The following is a 19,051-nucleotide window of genomic DNA, read 5'->3' as shown; positions in this document are numbered from 1 at the left end:
GTGGTTTAGCTTATTGCTCTGATGGAGCTATCAGCTTTCTCTTAGTTGCTTACCACCAAAACCTCCACTGTTTTTGAGAGCATCCTTTAGCATAAACCTTCCCACACTCTATTTCAAACACAACCAGTTCCTCTGGGGAGAGTTTAAGAGCTCTCTGTTCTTACAGCCCCCCTCTTACCACTCTGTTCTTATGGAAAAATCTCTGAGCCACTGCTTTTCTCAGAGTGACATCTCTGCTTTATTATCTGGGCAGAGGTGGCAGCCTCTGGTCTTCTTAGCTTGTTTCCTCTGGCACAGAACCTCTGTCCTCCAAGCAAACTGGGGCATGGCCAATCATGGTTCCAATATTCTTGGCCTGCTATGCCAGGGAAAGAGCTTCTGTCCTATGAATAAGAGTGAGGAAGAGAGTACCTGATCTCTGTCTGGGCTACATTGCCAAGAATTTAGTTTCTACAGCTTGGAGCTAAAGGGGATGTGTTGGTGACTTGTTCTTCCTGATATCTCTTAATGGGGAGCTGATGGGAGAGGGAACACTAATTTCTTGACCACACACAGCAGAGTGGACCTTTTTTTATGTTGAACTGGGGGGTCAGTAGGGAGGGAGAGGTTGTCTCTGAAGTGCCGTAGACTCTCACTCTTCTTACTGAGAGTTAGTATATTTTCTTAAATACATATATATTTTTTAAGTTGGTGTTTGCTCTTAGGATAATTTTCAGAGACTTTAGAGGTTTTTTTTTAAAAAAAAAGAATTTTCACTGGTTATGGTTATTTTTCCAGGGAACAATTTCACAGGATTCCTCACTCTGATATTCTGAAATAAAAGTCTCTCTCTCAGGCTTTTTACACTCACTTAAAGTAAAGAAGAATGATGACAGTTATTTGAATTAAGTAAAAAAAGAAAAAAAGTACAAAAAAAGAAAACAGAATTTTGGGACTAGATTTCTGGCCTAGTCAGCAGCGTTTTTTCACCTAGATGGAATTCTTCTGAAAAGTTCTTAACTTTGCAGAATGCTTTGACTAGGCAGCCTTAGGACCCTCCACAAGCTTCTTTTTCTTTCAACCATGTGGACACTGCATTGAAAAAGTCCCACTGAATGTTTACCTCCAGTTTGAAACCCATATTTTAAGACAATCTTGGATTCCCCTTAATTTACTTGGTAGTTTGGGGCCATTCTCAATTCTTTAAGCCAGAAACCTTAAATGTGTTCATTGAGGTCAGTTTATCAACTTTTATGGAATTTCTCCCCTGAGCCATAGAAGAACAGGGCTCTGGGGGGCAGTAGGAGACTCCAGGAACAATGCTATGATCTGCAGTTGCAAGGAGCTATGAAATTAGGATGTAGATAGCCAGGAACACACAATTAAATTCCGGCAGTTTCCAGGCCCTTGGTTAATATTGAGATTCTTTCTGGGTAGTTGCATCTCCACCAGGGTCATTAGAGGAATCAGAGATGGTGGCATCATGTGAGTTACACTGACCTCTTTAGTAAAATATCCTATAAAAGATGTCCTATGGACCTCAAAATCTGCCTAACTTCTCAGGGCATCCCAGCCCCTCTCTTGTCAGACAGCTAAACTTTCTTTGACCCTCTTCTGCAATGATGGCATAATTACATCCCATGATATATTTTTGCATAACCATTGGTTCTCTGCTTCTATTATTCTTTGATTCTTCTATATCAGGGGTCCACGGTACTGGTCCATGGCCTGTTAGAAATGGTGCCGCACAGAAGGAGGTGAGTGGCAGGCGAGCCAGCGAAGCTTCATCTGTATTTACAGCCGCTCCCCATCGCTTGCGTTACTGCCTGAGCTCTGCCTCCTGTCAGATCAGCGGCGGCATTAGATTCTCATAGGAGCACGAACCCTACTGTGAACTGCGCATGCGAGGGATGTAGGTTGTGCTCCTTATGAGAATCTGATGCCTGATGATCTGAGGTGGAGCTGAGGTGGTGATGCTAGCGCTGGGGAGCGGCTCTAAGTACAGATTATCATTAGCAGAGAGGTTTGACTGCACAGAGACCATCATAAATCAATTGCTTGCAGACTCATATCAAAACCCTATCAGTGAGTGGCAAGTGAAAACAAGCTCAGGGCTCCCACTGATTTGGCATTCTGGGGAGTTGTATAATTATTTCATTATATATTACAAAGGAATAATAACAGAAATAAACTGCACAATAAATGCAGCCCTTGAATCATTCCACAACCATCCCCCCCACCGACCCCGGTCCATGGAAAAATTGTCTTCCACGAAACCGGTCCCTGGTGCCAAAAAGGTTGGGGACCACTGTTCTATATTGTGATGTGAATGAGATTGCCCAGCAGAGCAGAAATCTAAGCATATGTATTAAAACCATGTTGAAACAAACATAACTTTTTGGAAAATGTTGCCTTAGTTGAACCCTCAAGTTAGTTTATAAATTGTTGAAAATTCTGGTTCTTTTTCTGGCCAACTTCCTGTTAGTCTGAAAGATTTGGGCTGACCATAGACCTCCTTGCATTACCTGTCTCCTCTTTTGACTTTTTATGGCATGCAATTTACTAACCTAACAAACCAACCCTCAACTCCTCCATTCATCCAGTAAATATCTGTAGGTCCCACTGTGTGGCAAGCCTTGTGCTAAAAGCTGGGGCCTCAGTATCAATGTCCTTGACCTTAGCAATGTCCTTCTTCCTCATAAGGGGAACAAATATGAAAACAAATAAACATCATGACTCAGTGCTCTATCATAAGAGAAGCATGTACAGGACACACAGAGGACCCTAAGATCAGTGCCCACTTCTGCAGGACCGTAGAGGGAGACAGAAGAAGCTTCATCTCAAGAAGTGATGGTTAACCTGGGCCATGAGAACAGGTTCTGGAAAGAGGAGATTAGACAAGAAATGATGAGGAAGGACATTCCAGGCACAAGAAAGGCTTGAAGATGAAAATCCACAGAAATAGGCTCATTTACATTACTAGTCTTTTTACCTTACAATTGGGAGAACGTGGGTCCAATAGGAGACTACATGTCTTTGATTACAATATTTCTCTTTCATTTTATACCTGCCTTCTCCAATTCTCCTGGTCCCAACCTCCTTAATAATAAGGAGTAGGGTTATGTTCATCTAACACAGCATCTCACACATTTAGGAGGTCCTTAAAAATGTGTTGGGTGAATGAATACCATAAACCCACTGGTCATCATCTAGTTTAAGGGCTGTCCTTTGCCCCGGAAACTAGTTCTGAATACACTTCATATACTGACAGCAGCCACTTTCCGTAGAAATGTCTCCACCTTAGCACTCCAGGGAGAGAGGGGCAGGCTGGGCCGGCAATTTTGCTAAAAGAGGCAGGAGGGATGCACATGATCTAAATAGGTGTAGGTTGTGCGTTAAGCTTTGGCTAATAATCTTCTGCCTAATTTTAAGAAAAAAATTAGGTGCTTTGACCCATATTATGCATAAGTAGGTGAAAACGGGTAATTCAAACAACGACTTTCACCTTGACAACCTTCCTTCCCCCCCGCCGCCAAATGTAGGACAAATACCCTCTCACACAGAGTGGGAAAGTGCCGGTCCGTGTCTCCCAGTCCTCCCCCGTCCACTCCTCATTTACTGGGATCAGAGCCCTCAGTAACTCCCTGGTTTGTACTTCCCGGTATTCCGAGCTCTACCCCATACACAGATCTGGGGCATCTCCTGGGCTTGGCTGGTGAGGTCGACGCGGGGAAGCCAGCTCTTCTCCTATTTCCTGCCTGGTCCAGACAGCTCCATAGTAGACCAGACAAAGGGATACAAGTATTTATGACTTCATTTTGGTTTTTTATTTTTATTATTTTTTTTAAATTAAAAAAAATATTTTTTGGCTGTGCCACAAGGCATACAGAATCTTAGTTCCCCGACCAGGGATTGAACCCGCACCCCGTGCAGTAGAATCGCAGAGCCTTAACCACTGGACCGCCAGGGAATTCACTTTTTAGTTTTTTATTGAGGAGAAAACCTCGGCTTGAAACCCTCAGCAAGGGTACGCTCAGTGAGTCCAGCCTCGATGTCTACCCAGACGTCCTGCCCTGAGGTTTGTGCCTCTCTAGGAGACCCCTTTCGGGAAGACCCTCTTCTCTCTATAGAATCCGTCTCCTTTCACCGACCCCCACTCCAGCCCCTAGCAGTACATTTCTTTCAATCTCACTCATTAGCTGTGGTAAGGGGGCTGGGGAGATGCTAAGATTTAAATGCTAAGGTCAAGAGAATAAATAGCTGTAGGTGGGACTGCAAATCTCAGAGACTCTTATGGCGTCTCTCCCTTTCCCCGATCCCCGAACTGCAGCCCAGCCTCCTGGTACATTCACACACACACACACACACACACACACCCCACTCCTCCCAAGATTGACTGACAATTGTCAGCCCTATTACCAACGAATGCCTTAAGAAGGAAGGAGTTAGTTTTCTAACTGCCCCATAATTTGCAAGGCAACACTCTCCAGCAGTCTGGACATCTTATCATTATGCAGAAACATACAGAATTCCCTTTCTCAGTCCCATCCCCACCCTCATCCTCGTCCCCATGCTATTTTATTTAAAAAAATTTTTTATTGGAGTATAGTTGCTTTACAATGTTGTGTTAGTTTCTACTGTACAGCAAAGTGAATCAGCTATACATATACGTATATGCCCTCTTTTTTGGATTTCCTTCCCATTTAGGTCACCACAGAGCACTGAGTAGAGTTCCCTGTGCTGTACAGTACGTTCTTGTTAGTTACCTATTTTATACATAGTATCAATAGTGTATATATGTCAATCCCTATCTCCCAATTCATCCCACCCCACCTTCCCCCCTTGGTATCCATATGTTTGTTCTCTCCGTCTGTGTCTCTATTTCTGCTTTGCAAATAAGATCATCTATACCATTTTTCTAAATTCCACACGTATGCATTATTATACAATATTTGTTTTTCTCTTTCTGACTTACTTCACTCTGTGTGACAGCCTGTAGGTCCATCCATGTCTCTACAAATGACCCAATTTCATTCCTTTTTATTTTAAACTGCACTCTTTGGGCCTGCCGGGGATAGGAGAAGGGGCTATTGTGGGGCAAGATACTCACCCAAGGCTGCTGTTTTAATAAAGAGATGCTTTGCTACTGCTGTTCCGTTAAGGAATAGATTAACTCCTTATCTGAGAGCCTCCTTTACCCTCAATTTCTAACTAGGCAGGAGGGAAGCCTATGGATTAATCTTCCCCTCACAGAATATAGGTAATTGATGATCTGTGAGCACAGTAGCCGGGTCACATGGTCTGACAAAGGATTTATTTTCTCCAAATCATTATTCACTTTCATGAAGTCTTACAAAGGAGTAAAAATCAAGCTGGATTGAAGTATTTTGTGCAGCAGTTAATGAATCATCTGTCCTGAAGAAAAGGAAAATGACACAAACTCTCTTGGAAAATTCAGCCAGCATGGTCACCATAGCTTTATGATATAGACTCACATTAATTATGAAAAACAGTCAATTCCGTAAAGAAATGTTTAAAAAAATCTTGAACAGGGGACCACGTATCCTGGTGAGACTAAAGTGGGTCAGAGGCAGAGCTGAATGCCAAATGATAACTTTTGCTAAATAATTCAGGCCACGTGAACTCCAATATTTTACTTACTTTGATGCATATAATGGAGGAAGTGAGAGACCCCGTTCCTCCCGGTGCCAGGTCCCATGTGTTTACACCTGTTGTGGGCCTTGGTTTTCTGCGGGTGGTTCATATCCGCCCATTTGTCCTGTGTTCCCAGTGCTGGCAGTAGTGGTCCCTCTTAAATATAGGTTGAAGTTAGTAACTGAGAAAGTTTTGATGATTATCATGGAGAAGAAAAAAGAGATTGCAGAGCAAAGACAATACAGACATTTCAAGAAGAAAGTCTATGGTAAGTTTCACGTGCAACAGAACGGAATGCGACAGAAACATCAGAGGCCTTGGGGCTCTCGCTAATGTTCTTTTCATCTCTCTCCCTCACAGGGAAGCGATGCCGACATGGTGGATAAAAACAAGTGCTGTACCCTCTGTAACATGTCCTTCACCTCCGCGGTGGTGGCTGACTCACATTATCAAGGCAAAATCCATGCCAAAAGGTTAAAACTGTTGCTAGGAGAGAAAACCCCATTAGCGACCACAGGTAGGTGTCTGAACAGTGATGTCGGGGAGACACTGAAATCCAGTGCCCGTCCCATTTATCAGGCTCCCTCTTCGCGGGTGGCTGCCAGGATGAGAGTGGATGAGAGGAAAACCTAAAGGGATGAGCAGGTAGCCCAGCGGAACTTGTGCTGTCATAAGACTGTTAAACCCAAGTTCTGGTTCTCTCAGCCTGGCCCCTTCAGATTCGTAATTCAGCAGTTTGCATCTTCTGAATGGCTCTTTCCATCCTGCACGATGTTGTCTGTCATATTTATCGTATATTATGTAAGATAATCGATCTATTATGTAAGGAACACTGTCCTTTCTAGATTGGGTCTGTAATCAGTAGGGGTGATGGATAGTGTATTGTATACATATTGCTTCCTTACTCAATCCTGGAGAATGTTCTCGTCTTCATGGGGATATGGAGGAGGAAAATGGGAGTCTTTAAAAACACTTCCATGCGCTGACACCCGAGGTGCACCCACCCCCTCCCCCCAGATGACATTTCAGTCATCTTTGTAGGGAATCTTGTGATTCAAGCCTATTAACTTTCACAATAAAAAGCTTAAACATTGGGCTTCCCTGGTGGCGCAATGGTTGAGAGTCCGCCTGCCGATGCAGGGGACGCGGGTTTGTGCCCAGGTATGGGAGGATGCCGCGGAGCGGCTGGGCCCGTGAGCCATGGCCGCTGAGCCTGCTCGTCCAGAGCCTTTGCTCCACAACGGGAGAGACCACAGCAGTGAGAGGCCCGCGTACCGCAAAAAAAAAAAAAAAAAAAAAAAAGCTTAAACATTGATAACAGATCATATGACCCTCTAGTTCTTCAGAAGTAACAAAAAAAAAATTCTTCAGAAGTCTATTAAGTCATAGAACTAAATGACTACTGTTATCATTTAATCAAGATAGATTATTTGGACAAGATTTACATTGTGGCAAAGATGTTACTAGACTAGGTGATAATCCCAACAAGTTGAGGGTATATTTCCTGATGTTGACTTTTTCAGTGCAATTACAAGGTAGCAGTGCATTGTATCTGGCTGCCTAACGCATCATGCATAAATCGTGGGTGTAATTATTTTTTCAATGGTATTTTTGAAATTGAAGAGAGTCTAAAACAATACTTGGCTTTTATCCTCACTGGGGTTTTTCTTAAGAAAAATATCTGCTTTTACCTGGAGACGAGCAAGGAATCTTTTCACTGCATTTTTCTACTTAGTTGAACTAAAGACCATTGTTTTTGTAAAGGTGGCTATGACGTTCAGACAGAGGATGGCGTTGCAAAACACATTGAATTTGGAGACAAGCTCAGCCTGATTTAGGCATGTTCTGTGTGTTGACATTTGATAAGCAGACACTTGGTCGAAACTCTTGATTTTTGCTCTCTAAAAGGTTGGATGCTCACCTTGTAACCTACTCCCCCTCAAATCTCTTAAAATAGACACCTCAAAGAAACAACAACTGGAAAGTTTTTACCTGTTCTCCGTGAATGTGTAACTAGCCCATTTGTTCTCTGCCTAAGCTTAGTATTGCTGTTAGCATTAATTTTGGAGGTGGTGATGGAAGAGAAGAGGCTATATCTTTGTTTATCACGTTAATTAGCAAATGGGAGTTATTATTTCTGTAAAAAAAAATCACCACCAGGCAAAAAAAAATAGTTCTTTGTGAATTTCAATATATCCTTAAGACAACCAAGCATCAGTTTGTTTTTCTGAGTTATCCTGAGTTGTTAGTTGCCATCAATATATTCCAAAGGAAAAGAATCTAAAATCCTTGAACTGCAGTGTTTCCTTAATGACTTAGTCTTGGTGTCCATGGGGCTGGCCCAGTCCTCGCTGTGACAGGCATCAAGTTGCTGGGTGGGTGAGGAGGGAATGGGGGTGGGTGGGGGGAAGGTAGCGCGAGCGGTTAGCTCGTGGCTTGGGCAATGGAAACAGATGCTGGTTGGCTTTTCCCAGCATCTCCCTTTCTTCAGCTTAACCTCCCATCCATTCTCCTCCAAAGCTGCTTTGAGCAGAAAGGATCTTGGAACATTGATAACTTCAGACAGAACTGGAGAGCCTGGGAAGCTACATTGGTCCCTGGGCTGGCGTTGTTGTCAAGCCAGCTGCTGGCAGGGAGCAAAGGAAGCAACGTGTCCTCCTACAGGGAGGTGAGTCATCAGGTACAAGTGTAAGCGGAGGGTAGGCATTATGTCCTGAGGCACAGGACAGGGGTGGAGGGCCTGATAGGAGGGGGGAATCCAGCAATGGAGATTCTGGGTACCGAGACCATGTTGAGACTCAAGCAGGGTACCGGCATCAAGAAAGTCGGGCAGGTGGTAGCAGGGTGCTGGCTGCAGTCCTGGGGCTCTAGGGAGAGAAAAGGCTGTTCAGAGCATGGCAGGGCACCATCATTTTAGACCAGAGTGCTCCCCGAACCCGGTTTGCCAGACCTAGGATAGAGGTTGAGGCTTGGTCTCCAGCAAAATGCAGTTACTGCAAATGCAGGATAAGGACCAAGAGGCAGCAGAAAAGAAGACCCAGGCCACGGGCTTCCTGAGCCCCCAAGTGCAACCCCTTCTGCTCCTTAGTGGAGTCAGGATTGCCTGCCATCCGCCCTTGTTGCCCGCAGCCGAACCCAGCAGCGATGCCGAAGGTTCACTGTCCTCTGCCCATCTAGGAACTGCTCTGCCTAATCAACCAGATGGGCTTGACATTACTTCCGTCATGAAAACAAAAGGGAAAAACAGAACATATAAACAGCTGAATTCAGAAGCAATCTCTCCGCTCAGGTGTGCTGCTGAAGCCTCCCCTCCACGAATGGCAGGCTCTTGAGTGGTGGCGACCTCTGGGTACGAATAATTGAAGCACGACGCATGGCTTCTCCGAGCTACTCCATCTGATGAGGGCGAGCAGCTGGTATCTGGGAATCATCACCTTTCCTCCTACTCGAGAGGTGCTTTGATCAGGCGTCAGCTGGGGATCCTGCCGAATTACACAGTGTAGGTTTGGGTTGCCTTTCCAGATGGACCTGTATTTACTAGAATTTCTGAGATGCTTGGCAGGGCCGCTAGAACAAAACCCAGTTCCGGATCTTGTTTGTTAGTGTGTTGTGGAATCTCTGCTCCGGTTCACGCTTTTCTAGATCCTTCTGTAAGATGAGAGCGTGATGGGACTCGGGACCCACCACATTCTCTAAGCCTTGGCAGACTTCAGCGTGGAGGTCTTGCCCAGATCGGAGGCTAGATTAGGCTGCCGTGGTCGTGTCACTGCCACACTGTGGGAAGCGTTTCGAGGTGACTCAGAGGACAGAGGCCAGAATGGTGAAGGGCATGGAAATCCTCTCACTGGAGGGAGAGGAAAGGGAGCGGGGTTGTTCAGCACGGAAAAGAGATTACTCAGAAGGCTGTCATGGGAAAGAGTCATGCTGTGTGTGTGTTACCGAGTCCAAGTTCGCTCTGCTCGCCGCACGACAGGCCAATAAATCGGAAACAAGGTGTTGAGGCAGGGAATACGACTTGATTCGGAAAGCCGCCAGACCGAGATGATGGCAGACTAAAGTCTCAAAATAACCATCTTATCGGGGTTTGGATGCCAGTTTATTTTATAGCACAGAGAAAGGGAGGAGATGAGGAAGTAAAGTAAAAAGGCCCTAAGTTAGGCAACTGTCCCCTGGAATGGCCAGCCTCCGGGAGGGGATGTGTTCATTTCTTCTTTCTTGCAGCCATCTACAGGTGGAACAGGGTCCAGAGTTTCCCTGAACAAAGGCAGTTCGGTTTAACATTCAGGCAGAGGGGCAGGTTCCCCAAGGCAGGCAATTACGTATCGACAGTACCCTTTTAATGAACAAAAGCAGCGGAAAGCAAAGGTTAAGGTAAAAGAAACAGATCCAACACGTAGTCCAGTTTGGCTCTTCTCTGTTGTGTGTGTGTGTGTGTGTGTGTATGCATATGTGTGTGTGCACACATGCATGTGTGTGCCTGGGTGCAACAGATTCAACCAATGAGTAGGTAGACGTTAGGGAGTTAGATCTGAGCTCGAGATAAGGAAGGCGTTATTAACGTTCAGAGACACTTAAAGGTGAGCTGTGTGTCGGGGGCTGCTTTGAAGCAGAGGCTGGCTGACCACTTGTCAGGGCACTTCCTGAGGGGCTGCCACCATCATGACATTAACCCAGAGGACATTTAATGTCCCTAGATTACATGGTTAGCCTAGATGACATTTAAAGACCTTCCGACCCTGAGATTCTCAGCGGATGCTACCTACAGGCTTGACCCACTGACATAATATGGCGGAAAAAACCCTAACCTGGGAGTCAGGAGACAGGAGGTGAGGCCCTGGCTCGGTCTTGTTGCATCTCCTTTAGCAGCTCCACGTACTTTTCAACCTTAGTTTTCCCATCAGTCGTCTGTTGCTTATACTGGATGCATTTACCTCACTGGCCCTTTTACAGAGCAAATGATAGATTGAAAAGTGCTTTGAAAAGTAGAAGGTCTTGTGTTCTTCCCAGGTGAGCCTTTGGTGAGTTGATGGGGTGTAGCAGGCAGCCTGACCCCTTTCCTCTATCGGAGCCTCTGACGTCCGGATTATGATTAACACGGGGTTAGTCAAACTCTGCCTTGAGAGGAGCACAAGGGTGCCCGGGATTGGGTCTCCTTGGAGACGGACCTTTCTGGGATGAGTTCTGTGAACCAAGGCAGGGCCTGGCCCAGGAGAGGGGGGCGGTGCTGGTGCTGGGCCGGGGGAGCAGGGACTGTGAACTCACGGGCAGGGGGTGACCACAGAGCCGAGGACACACACAGGCTCTGGCATTTAGGAAACCTGTCAGGAGGAGAGAGACGCAGCCACCAAGCCGAGGGCAGGACTCTGCCTCTGGGACTGAGGACCGGCAAGCAAACAGAGGTGACAAGAACTCGGGCTTCCCTGGTGGCGCAGTGGTTAGGAATCTGCCTGCCAATGCAGAGAACACGGGTTCGAGACCTGGTCCGGGAACATCCCACATGCTGTGGAGCAGCTAAGCCCGTGCGCCACAACTGCTGAGCCTGCGCTCTAGAGCCCGTGAGCCACAACTACTGAGCCCACGAGCCACAACTCCTGAAGCCTGTGCACCTAGAGCCCATGCTCTGCAACAGGAGAAGCCATCACAGTGAGAAGCCTGCACACCGCAACGAAGAGTAGCCCCCGCTCACTGCAACTAGAGAAAGCCCGTGCACAGCAACAAAGACCCAATGCAGCCAAAAATAAATAAATAAATTTATTTTAAAAAAAAAATGAAAAGACAAGAACTCAACGTCTCTGAAGGATCAGATAAGGAACCAGACACCAGAATGAAGGCCCAGAAGAGACTGCCAATCTCAGGTATATGGAAGGAGCTGTGTGATCAGAGTGGAAACACAAAGGGCTAGAAGATTGATGTAAACCTGCTCACAGAAGGCAGGGATTGGCCCTGGAGGCCCCTCACAGGAGCCGGGTCTGTAGGAAGGGGAGAGCAGCGGAAGATGAGGAACCAGGTGGATGGCTCCATTCGGGGCTCCTGTGCCGTAAGCTGTGCTGGACTTTCCCCTTGGCTGCCTGGGTGCCCTGTAGGGGTATATGTTCAATGGCTGCAGGTCTGCCATTGGTGGTACCCCAAGGGCACTGTTACTGCCTGGAGGAGACCAAACAGTGTATCCAAATGTGCCCACTTCCTAATCCCCAGAACCTGTGAATATGTGTTACATGGCAAGGGGCAACTGAGGTTGCCTATGGAATTAAGTTTTCTGACCTCCAGAATGGTGATATAGTAAAACGGTGCTGCTTTAAACCACTAATTTTGTGGGACTTTGTGACAGCAGCCAGAGGAAACTAACACACCTGGGCTAAGTAAATACTTAGCCAAACAGGGCACTCCTTTATGTATACTTTACTTATTTCACCTTGGGGAGCCTCAAATTCAACATAGGGAACACTGACGTGAGTGTTTTCAGAGACTTGCCTGAGGGAAGGAGGTATATCTTTGTATCAGGGCCTTACCCCCAAGTATAACTTATTACTTCGCTGTGCAAAAACCACTGCTGACTTTGTCCTGTGATACTAAGCAGGTCAGTCAGACCCCACCCTTTACTGGTTGAGGACTTCACCTGCCCGGACTGCCCTTTCCTGATCTGTACAATGGGTCTAATGCTGTTACTTATATCAAAGGCGTTCCACAATGATTATAGGATCTGATTAATAAGTGCAAAGTGCTAATCACAGGGCCACGTAGAGCTCAGGAAATGTTTTGGTCTGTTTGCTTAGGAAGTGAAGCTGTTTTTATTTACCCTGCTCTGAACTCTGGGCCATATAATTTTGCTCTTGAAATACTTTATTGTCTTGTCATCTAAGGCTGCTTCCGGTGGGTGAATCTGCTTTACCAAGAGCACCTCCTGGAGGGGACAGGGCTCCACTCTTGTTCTCCCGCATCCTCCCCAACACACAGCCTGTCTTCCGTGTGCTTGAAACAGAGAGTGACAGCCAGTGTCACCTGGTGCTCTGTCCCTGCCTGAGGACAAGTACGAGTGCAGATGTAGGGATCAGGGTACAGGTCACAGGAACCTGGGGAGAAGATGAATCAAAACAGCCAGGGAAATCTGCCAAAGGAGACATAATCCAGCGTGACTGGGTAGAGAGGGAGGGTGGACAGGGGCTCATAGGACCGAGCAGGAGACCGGATTTGAGTAGAGGGCAAGTCGGAGGATGGGAGAAGTGGGGCTCTGTGCTGTGTGCAGGGAGGGAGCCATTGGTGGTGTTGGCCTGGGACGTCCAGAGTGTGGACTAGCTGAGTCCAGAAATCAGAGGAGGAAGAGGCATAGTCAAGTGCAGAAGCTTGGGGTGGGGCAGAGGTGGGCTGTGAGATAGGGAGAGCAAAGCAGGGTCAGGGTGAGAGAAACTCAGAGGTTAGGAGGAGAGGCTGAGTCAGGGCTCCAAGGGCCATCGGGTGCATGGGATGGGAGCAGGGCAGGGCAAACACAGAGCTGCGGGATTCTGCAAATCAATTTCTGGCTCTGTGGTCCCACCTGCTCCAGCCTCATGTGATGCCACAGGACGCCAAGCTCAACGGGTAATTGAAGATTCCACTGATGCCATAAGAGGGGCTGCAGGAAGTCCTACTGGCTCTTCTCAACCAGCTCCAGTCCCACTGACTTTCTGGCCAAAGGTAGTTCCTGCTGCATCGAGCATGGGGCCTTGTTGGCCATCGATCCACCCAGCAACTCTGGCATTCTGGGACAGAAAATTCCACTCTGAGGGCTCATAGAAGTAGCTTCTCTACGGAAGCTGGAATTCCCTCACCTGGTACCTGCCTTAAGTGAGTTCGTAACTTGCAGGTTTTAGTTCATTGTTTTCCTCGCTCAGTTCCTGTCACCCTTGGTCCTGGGAATGTAAAGGTGGGTAAGACACCACATGCCCTTCTGAGGCTCGCCGTGGAGGAAACGTGGGCCCTTGGCTACAATGAACAACACACCGTGAAGATCTATGGATACACAGGATCTATTGAAGAACAGTTAGAATGATTGCAGTTGGAGAGATCTGAGAAGAATTTAGGATGAGAGTCGTCCAACTAGGGCCTTAATAACTGTATAACCTATGGCGTGGGGTGTTAGGGAGGGCTCTCAGTTTCTCACAGGAACCCTTTATCTAGCTCAGAGTTTCTAATCTCAGTGGCGCTGACATTTTTAACTGGCTAATTCTTGGTGAGGGGAGGGGTGCTGTCCTGTGCGTTGTACGATGTTTAGCGGCATCCCTGGTCTCCACCCACTAGATGACAAAAGAGCCCCACTAGACATGTGACAATAGGAAACGTCTCTAGACATTGCCGGATGTTCCCTGAGGGACAAAGTTGACCCCAGTTGAGAACCGCTGAGCTAGATCAGGTTTAGCAAACTTTGGCCCGAGAACCACATCTGACCTCTTATTGCCCGTTCTGTGTGGTCTGCAAGCCCCAAATGGTGTTTATGTTTTTAAGCGGTTTAAAAAAGATCAAAAGAAGAATATTTTGTGACCCACAGAAAATATAGAAAATTCATATTTCAGTGTTCCGTAAATAAAGTTTGATTGGAACACGACTGCGTTCATTCACCTGCGCTCTGTCTAGGCCGCTTTTGTGCCACGATGGCAGAGTTGAGTCCGTAGAATCCACAAAGCCTGAAACATTTGCTCCAAGGTCCTTCATGTGGAAGGTTTGCCCACCTCTGATCTAGACGATGAATGATCTCGGGGGGAGAGGCGGCGAGGAGAGAGAGTGGTGGTGTTATAGGTGTGTGTGTATAAAATGAGACATTCCCCAGGACCACACACCTTTGAGACGCTGGGGAGACACCGGATGGGAGTTAGTGGAGAGATCGGGACAGATGGCGGGAAGTTAGAGAGACGAGCCTTGGGGAGGTACCTTGAGAATAGAGAAAGAGGGGAGGCCAGTGGCTCCCTCTTGTTGAGATCAAGGAATTCTCCAGAGAAGCTGCAAGATGTGAGTGGTAGCAAATATCTCCGCTAGGCCTGAATTTCAAAGGCATTTAGACAACGAAAGAGATGAAATGATAACCAGATTTTATCAAAGCCTTCATATACTTATACCTCCTGATTTTGAATTCTTATTTGAAATCTGAGGTCTGATCTGTATAGTTTCCCAGGGGAGCTGTAACAACGTCTCATAAACTGGGCGGCTTAAAACGATAGAAATTTATGCTCAGAGTTCTGGAGGCTAGAAGTCTGAGATCAAGGTGTGGGCAGGGCATCGCTCACACTGAGGCTCTGGGGAAAAATCCTTGCCTACCTTCTGGAGGCTCCTGGCGGTCCTTGGCTTTCTGGATCCATCATCCCAGTCTCTGCTTCCATTGTCACATGACCTTCCTCCCTGTGCATCTGTGTGTCCTTTCCTCTTCTCATAAAGATACCAATTCTTGGATCTATGGCTTACCCTAATCCAGTCTGGTCCATCTTAGTTAAATAATTATATCTGCAAAAACCGTATTTCCAAATGAGTTCCCATTCTGAAATTCTGAGCAGACATGAATTTGAGGGGAGACACAGTTCAACACAGGATACAACCACCTTCATTTAACTGAGGTCACTGGCCCGGATATTATGATTGCTAGCTAGTGATTTTTCCCCTTTCTTTTTATGACCAACCCATACAAACAAGATAATGGAAATAAGAATGAGACTGAGTTCTGACTCAAAATCTTAAAGAAAATCCTAAAAGAAAACATCCTTTAACTGTCCTTTAAAAAGTTTTCTTGAAGAAAATGTAAATGATTTAGAAGAAATTTGAAGCTTAGAATAAAAACTTTAAACTACAGGTATTTCCCGTTGTCTACCATTAATCAAAGTGAGATTTAAGATTACCCATAGTGTATATGGTTAGGTATTACATTTAGGATTAACGGGAAAATTTATTTGTGTTTGTGGCAGAGACATTGCTCATCCAAATACCCTTTGCTTCCTACCTTCCCCAGACTTTCAGTTGGTTGGGAGTAGATGTCTTAAGACTGGGCTACAGGATGGAGGAGGGCCATTCAACCTACACTAGACTTTGCAAGAGCAAAAAAGAGGCTTTTATTGTGATACTTGGGGGCTATTTGTTACTGCAGGAGAGCCTAATCCATCCTGCTTGATACATTGTCCCTAAAAGTTACTGTTTCACATATAAGCTTTCATGAATACATCCATCATTCTTAGCCAGAATGCATACTGAGCACTTTCTTTTATATAGTTCTCAGACATCACTGGCTTGACAGGTAATGGCATCACATTTAGCAATAAGCTTTCTTTCATTTTTTGGCCCGTAAGAGTTTGAAGTTGCTGTAGTGTGTGTATATCTTAGCCCTAGAAGATGGATGGAGAACAGTTCTGACGTGCCCCAGAGGCATCCTGGCATTACCTCTGTGTTGATGACTGCACATACAACACTTACTGGCACATAGTAGGCATTTAATAACTGAAAATAGATGACTGAAAGTTGGAAGCATGAATTAGAATAAGGATAGGCGTTTAAATATCTATAGCTTGGTTTTCAAATTGTTACCTTGGTCATTTAAATTTGAGTTCAGTGTGATGATCAAAGGCAGTGGTTTGCCAATTTGACAAGAAGTGGTATGCCTGGCCACTTGCTTGATTTAAAAAAAAACAAAATTGGTGAAACACAGAATAAAGCAGAGGGCAAACACAGGCTCGGAAATCAGACTCAGCTTTAAATTCTGGTTCTATCTGTGTGAATTTTACAAGTGATTTTAAGTTCTTAGCCCTCAATTTCATATTGGTAAGATTATGGTGATACTGAGATTATATAATTATTATAATAAAGGAGGAAGAAGGTATATCTAAAATACTTACTATAGTGCCTGCCACATGATTAAGTATTGAATGAATATATGATTGTGTATAAATACTTACATAAGTATACACAAACACACAATCCTCATTATTTGTGGGATTTTGTATCTGTGAACTCACCTACTCACTAAAATTTATTTTTAACCACAAAATCAGCACTCATGGCATTTCATGGACACTCACAGATGTGTGCAAAGTGGTGAAAAATTTGAGTTGCCGCATGTGTATGTTCTCAGCTGAAGGGAATACTCTACCTTCGAAATTTCAACCGTCATACTGCAAACAAGTGCCTTTTTTGCAATCTATTTCCTGCCAGGTGTTTTGCACTTTTGTGCTTTTTGTTGGAAATTTTGCCATTTAAAATGGCTCCCCCGGGGCTTCCCTGGTGGCGCAGTGGTTGAGAGTCCGCCTGCCGATGCAGGGGACACGGGTTCGTGCCCTGGTCCGGGAAGATCCCACATGCTGCAGAGCGACTGGGCCCGTGAGCCATGGCCGCTCAGCCTGCGCGTCCGGAGCCTGTGCTCTGCAACGGGAGAGGCCACAACAGTGAGAGGCCCGCGTACCGCAAAAAAAATAAAAAAATAAAATAAAATAAAATGGCTCCCCGGGACGGCCCTGGAGTGCTGTCTAGTTTTCCTAAGTGCAAGAAGGCTGTGATGTGCCTTACAGGGAAAATGTGTGTGTTTAGATAAGCTTTATTCAGGCATGAGTTGTAATGTGTTGGCTTTGAGTTAAATGTTAGTGAATCAAAAATATATATTAAAGAAGGTGTCTTTAAACAGAAGTACACGTAAAACAAGATCCTATATTGACCAGTTGATCAGAATGTGACCACAAGCTCACAGGAGCCTAACTCTATTTCCCCAAGGAATACTCGGTCAGTATTTACTAATTCAGTATTCCCGGAGAGTTTATAGGATATAACTACCACGGATAACAAGAATCAACTGTCTACATGACAAAAGTTACTTTATATTCATTACATTTATAAACTGTAGCTTTCAAAAAGTCTTTTCATCTCTCAACAATGAAGCAAAAATATATCGTATTTTAAAAGATCCTGCCCTGTGGTAAAACTGTAGTTGAGCAGCCTGAATCTAACCTGATGATATATATATTTTTTTAACCTAATGATAAAATCAGTGATCGTAACTTATAATTGTTAAGATATTATCTCACTCTGCATTTCCCACCCCCCCAAAAAAAGATACTATCTCAGAAATATTACCTTCATTGTTTCATTTAATCTTTGTAATAAATACAAAATATTATTAGCTCCATTTTGTTGATGAAGAAACTGAGGCTCTATAGGGTAAGGTGACTTGCCTGGTGTCACATAGTGAAATATACAATCAGAACTTGAACCCAGGATTTCTGATTGCATTTTCTAAGGCTTTTCCCTTGATCTCTAGGTGAGGATAAATAATTCTTTGTAAAATGATCTACAGACATTTGCACCCCCAAGACTCTCACTAAGATGACTGGAAGCAATAAAGCCGCAAAGACAGTTATTTATACACCTTCAATCAAGAATGTCTCTCAATTTAAAAAAATGAAGCTCAAAAAAAAAAAGAATTTCTCATTTGTGGGAACAGTGAACCACTGTGTGGGGAAAGAAATAGACAAGCAATGATCTTGTCCACTCTGCTTGTCCCGTGTGTGGGTGTATTTATCGTATATTCCTCTTCTGAAATCTTGTTGCTTGTCTCCTTTTTTCCCTTATTTCCTATTGAAAACGAGACAGAGATTTAGAACTTTTCCATAAATTTCTATGGCTGATACCCAATTGCTTATTTGAGTTCTCTGTTGAATGAATAAAGAAAAGGGTATTCTGGATCTGTTTGAAACTTAAATAAATTCACGTTTTGAATAATATATGCATTTCAGATCCAATCAGTGCCTCATATTTGCATTGAAGATTTTCTCCACCACAGCAGTTCTATCATCCGACTCAGGTTATTTGGTGTGCCTGGCATAACCTGTCTAGCTTTTAGTAGATGCAAACAATAGTTTGTCAAACAGGCAGATCTTCGTAGTGGTGTGTTTTCTTTTAAATTAGGAAAGCTGGCTTGTTCTAAGGCATTGTCCTCGGATCAGTGCACTTGTTCTGATGATGACCTTGGCATTTCTGATGCTTATAAATGCAACAAGTCATAGATTCATAGAGTTGCAGAGCTGGAAGGCTCTTAGCAATTATTGTATCAACCACCTCATTTTCCCGATGAGGACACTGTAGTCTAGAGAGATGACATTATTTGCCCAAAGTGATGAAACTGGTTGATGGCAAAGAGGCTTCGCTTCTCTTGCAGTGATCTTTCCCTGGTGTCACACTGTCAAGAGAAAACACACAAGTCAGGCCGCTGACTACCCTATAGGGAATCAGTTTTTAAATGAATTAGCATGAGAGGTAAGCCAGATTCTTTGGGTCCTGCTTTTGTAGAGTGGATCATAAGAGGCTTGGAACAATGATTAGATCAAGGCTACTGTCTTTTTATCTTATATTTGATGACCAGTAAAACAATGCATCAGTGATTGTGTAGAATTAAAGATTTCAACAATGAGGCCACCTCCCA

General features: G+C 44.9%; 1 protein-coding gene across 1 annotated transcript in view; it reads left to right on the top strand.

The window, feature by feature from the left end:
• Positions 1-19,051, top strand: part of ZMAT4 (zinc finger matrin-type 4) — a 344,444-nt gene that overhangs the window by 197,461 nt on the left and 127,932 nt on the right. Inside the window, exon 4 of the mRNA XM_033848811.2 lies at positions 5,995-6,151. Within this exon, the coding sequence (XP_033704702.2) occupies positions 5,995-6,151 (157 nt within the window). The remainder of the gene's footprint in view (positions 1-5,994; positions 6,152-19,051) is intronic.

Source organism: Tursiops truncatus, chromosome 21, assembly GCF_011762595.2.
Source record: "Tursiops truncatus isolate mTurTru1 chromosome 21, mTurTru1.mat.Y, whole genome shotgun sequence".
Lineage (NCBI taxonomy): Eukaryota > Metazoa > Chordata > Mammalia > Artiodactyla > Delphinidae > Tursiops > Tursiops truncatus.
The sequence above is the reverse complement of the archived record's forward strand: the minus strand, read 5'-3'. Positions and strand labels throughout refer to the sequence as shown.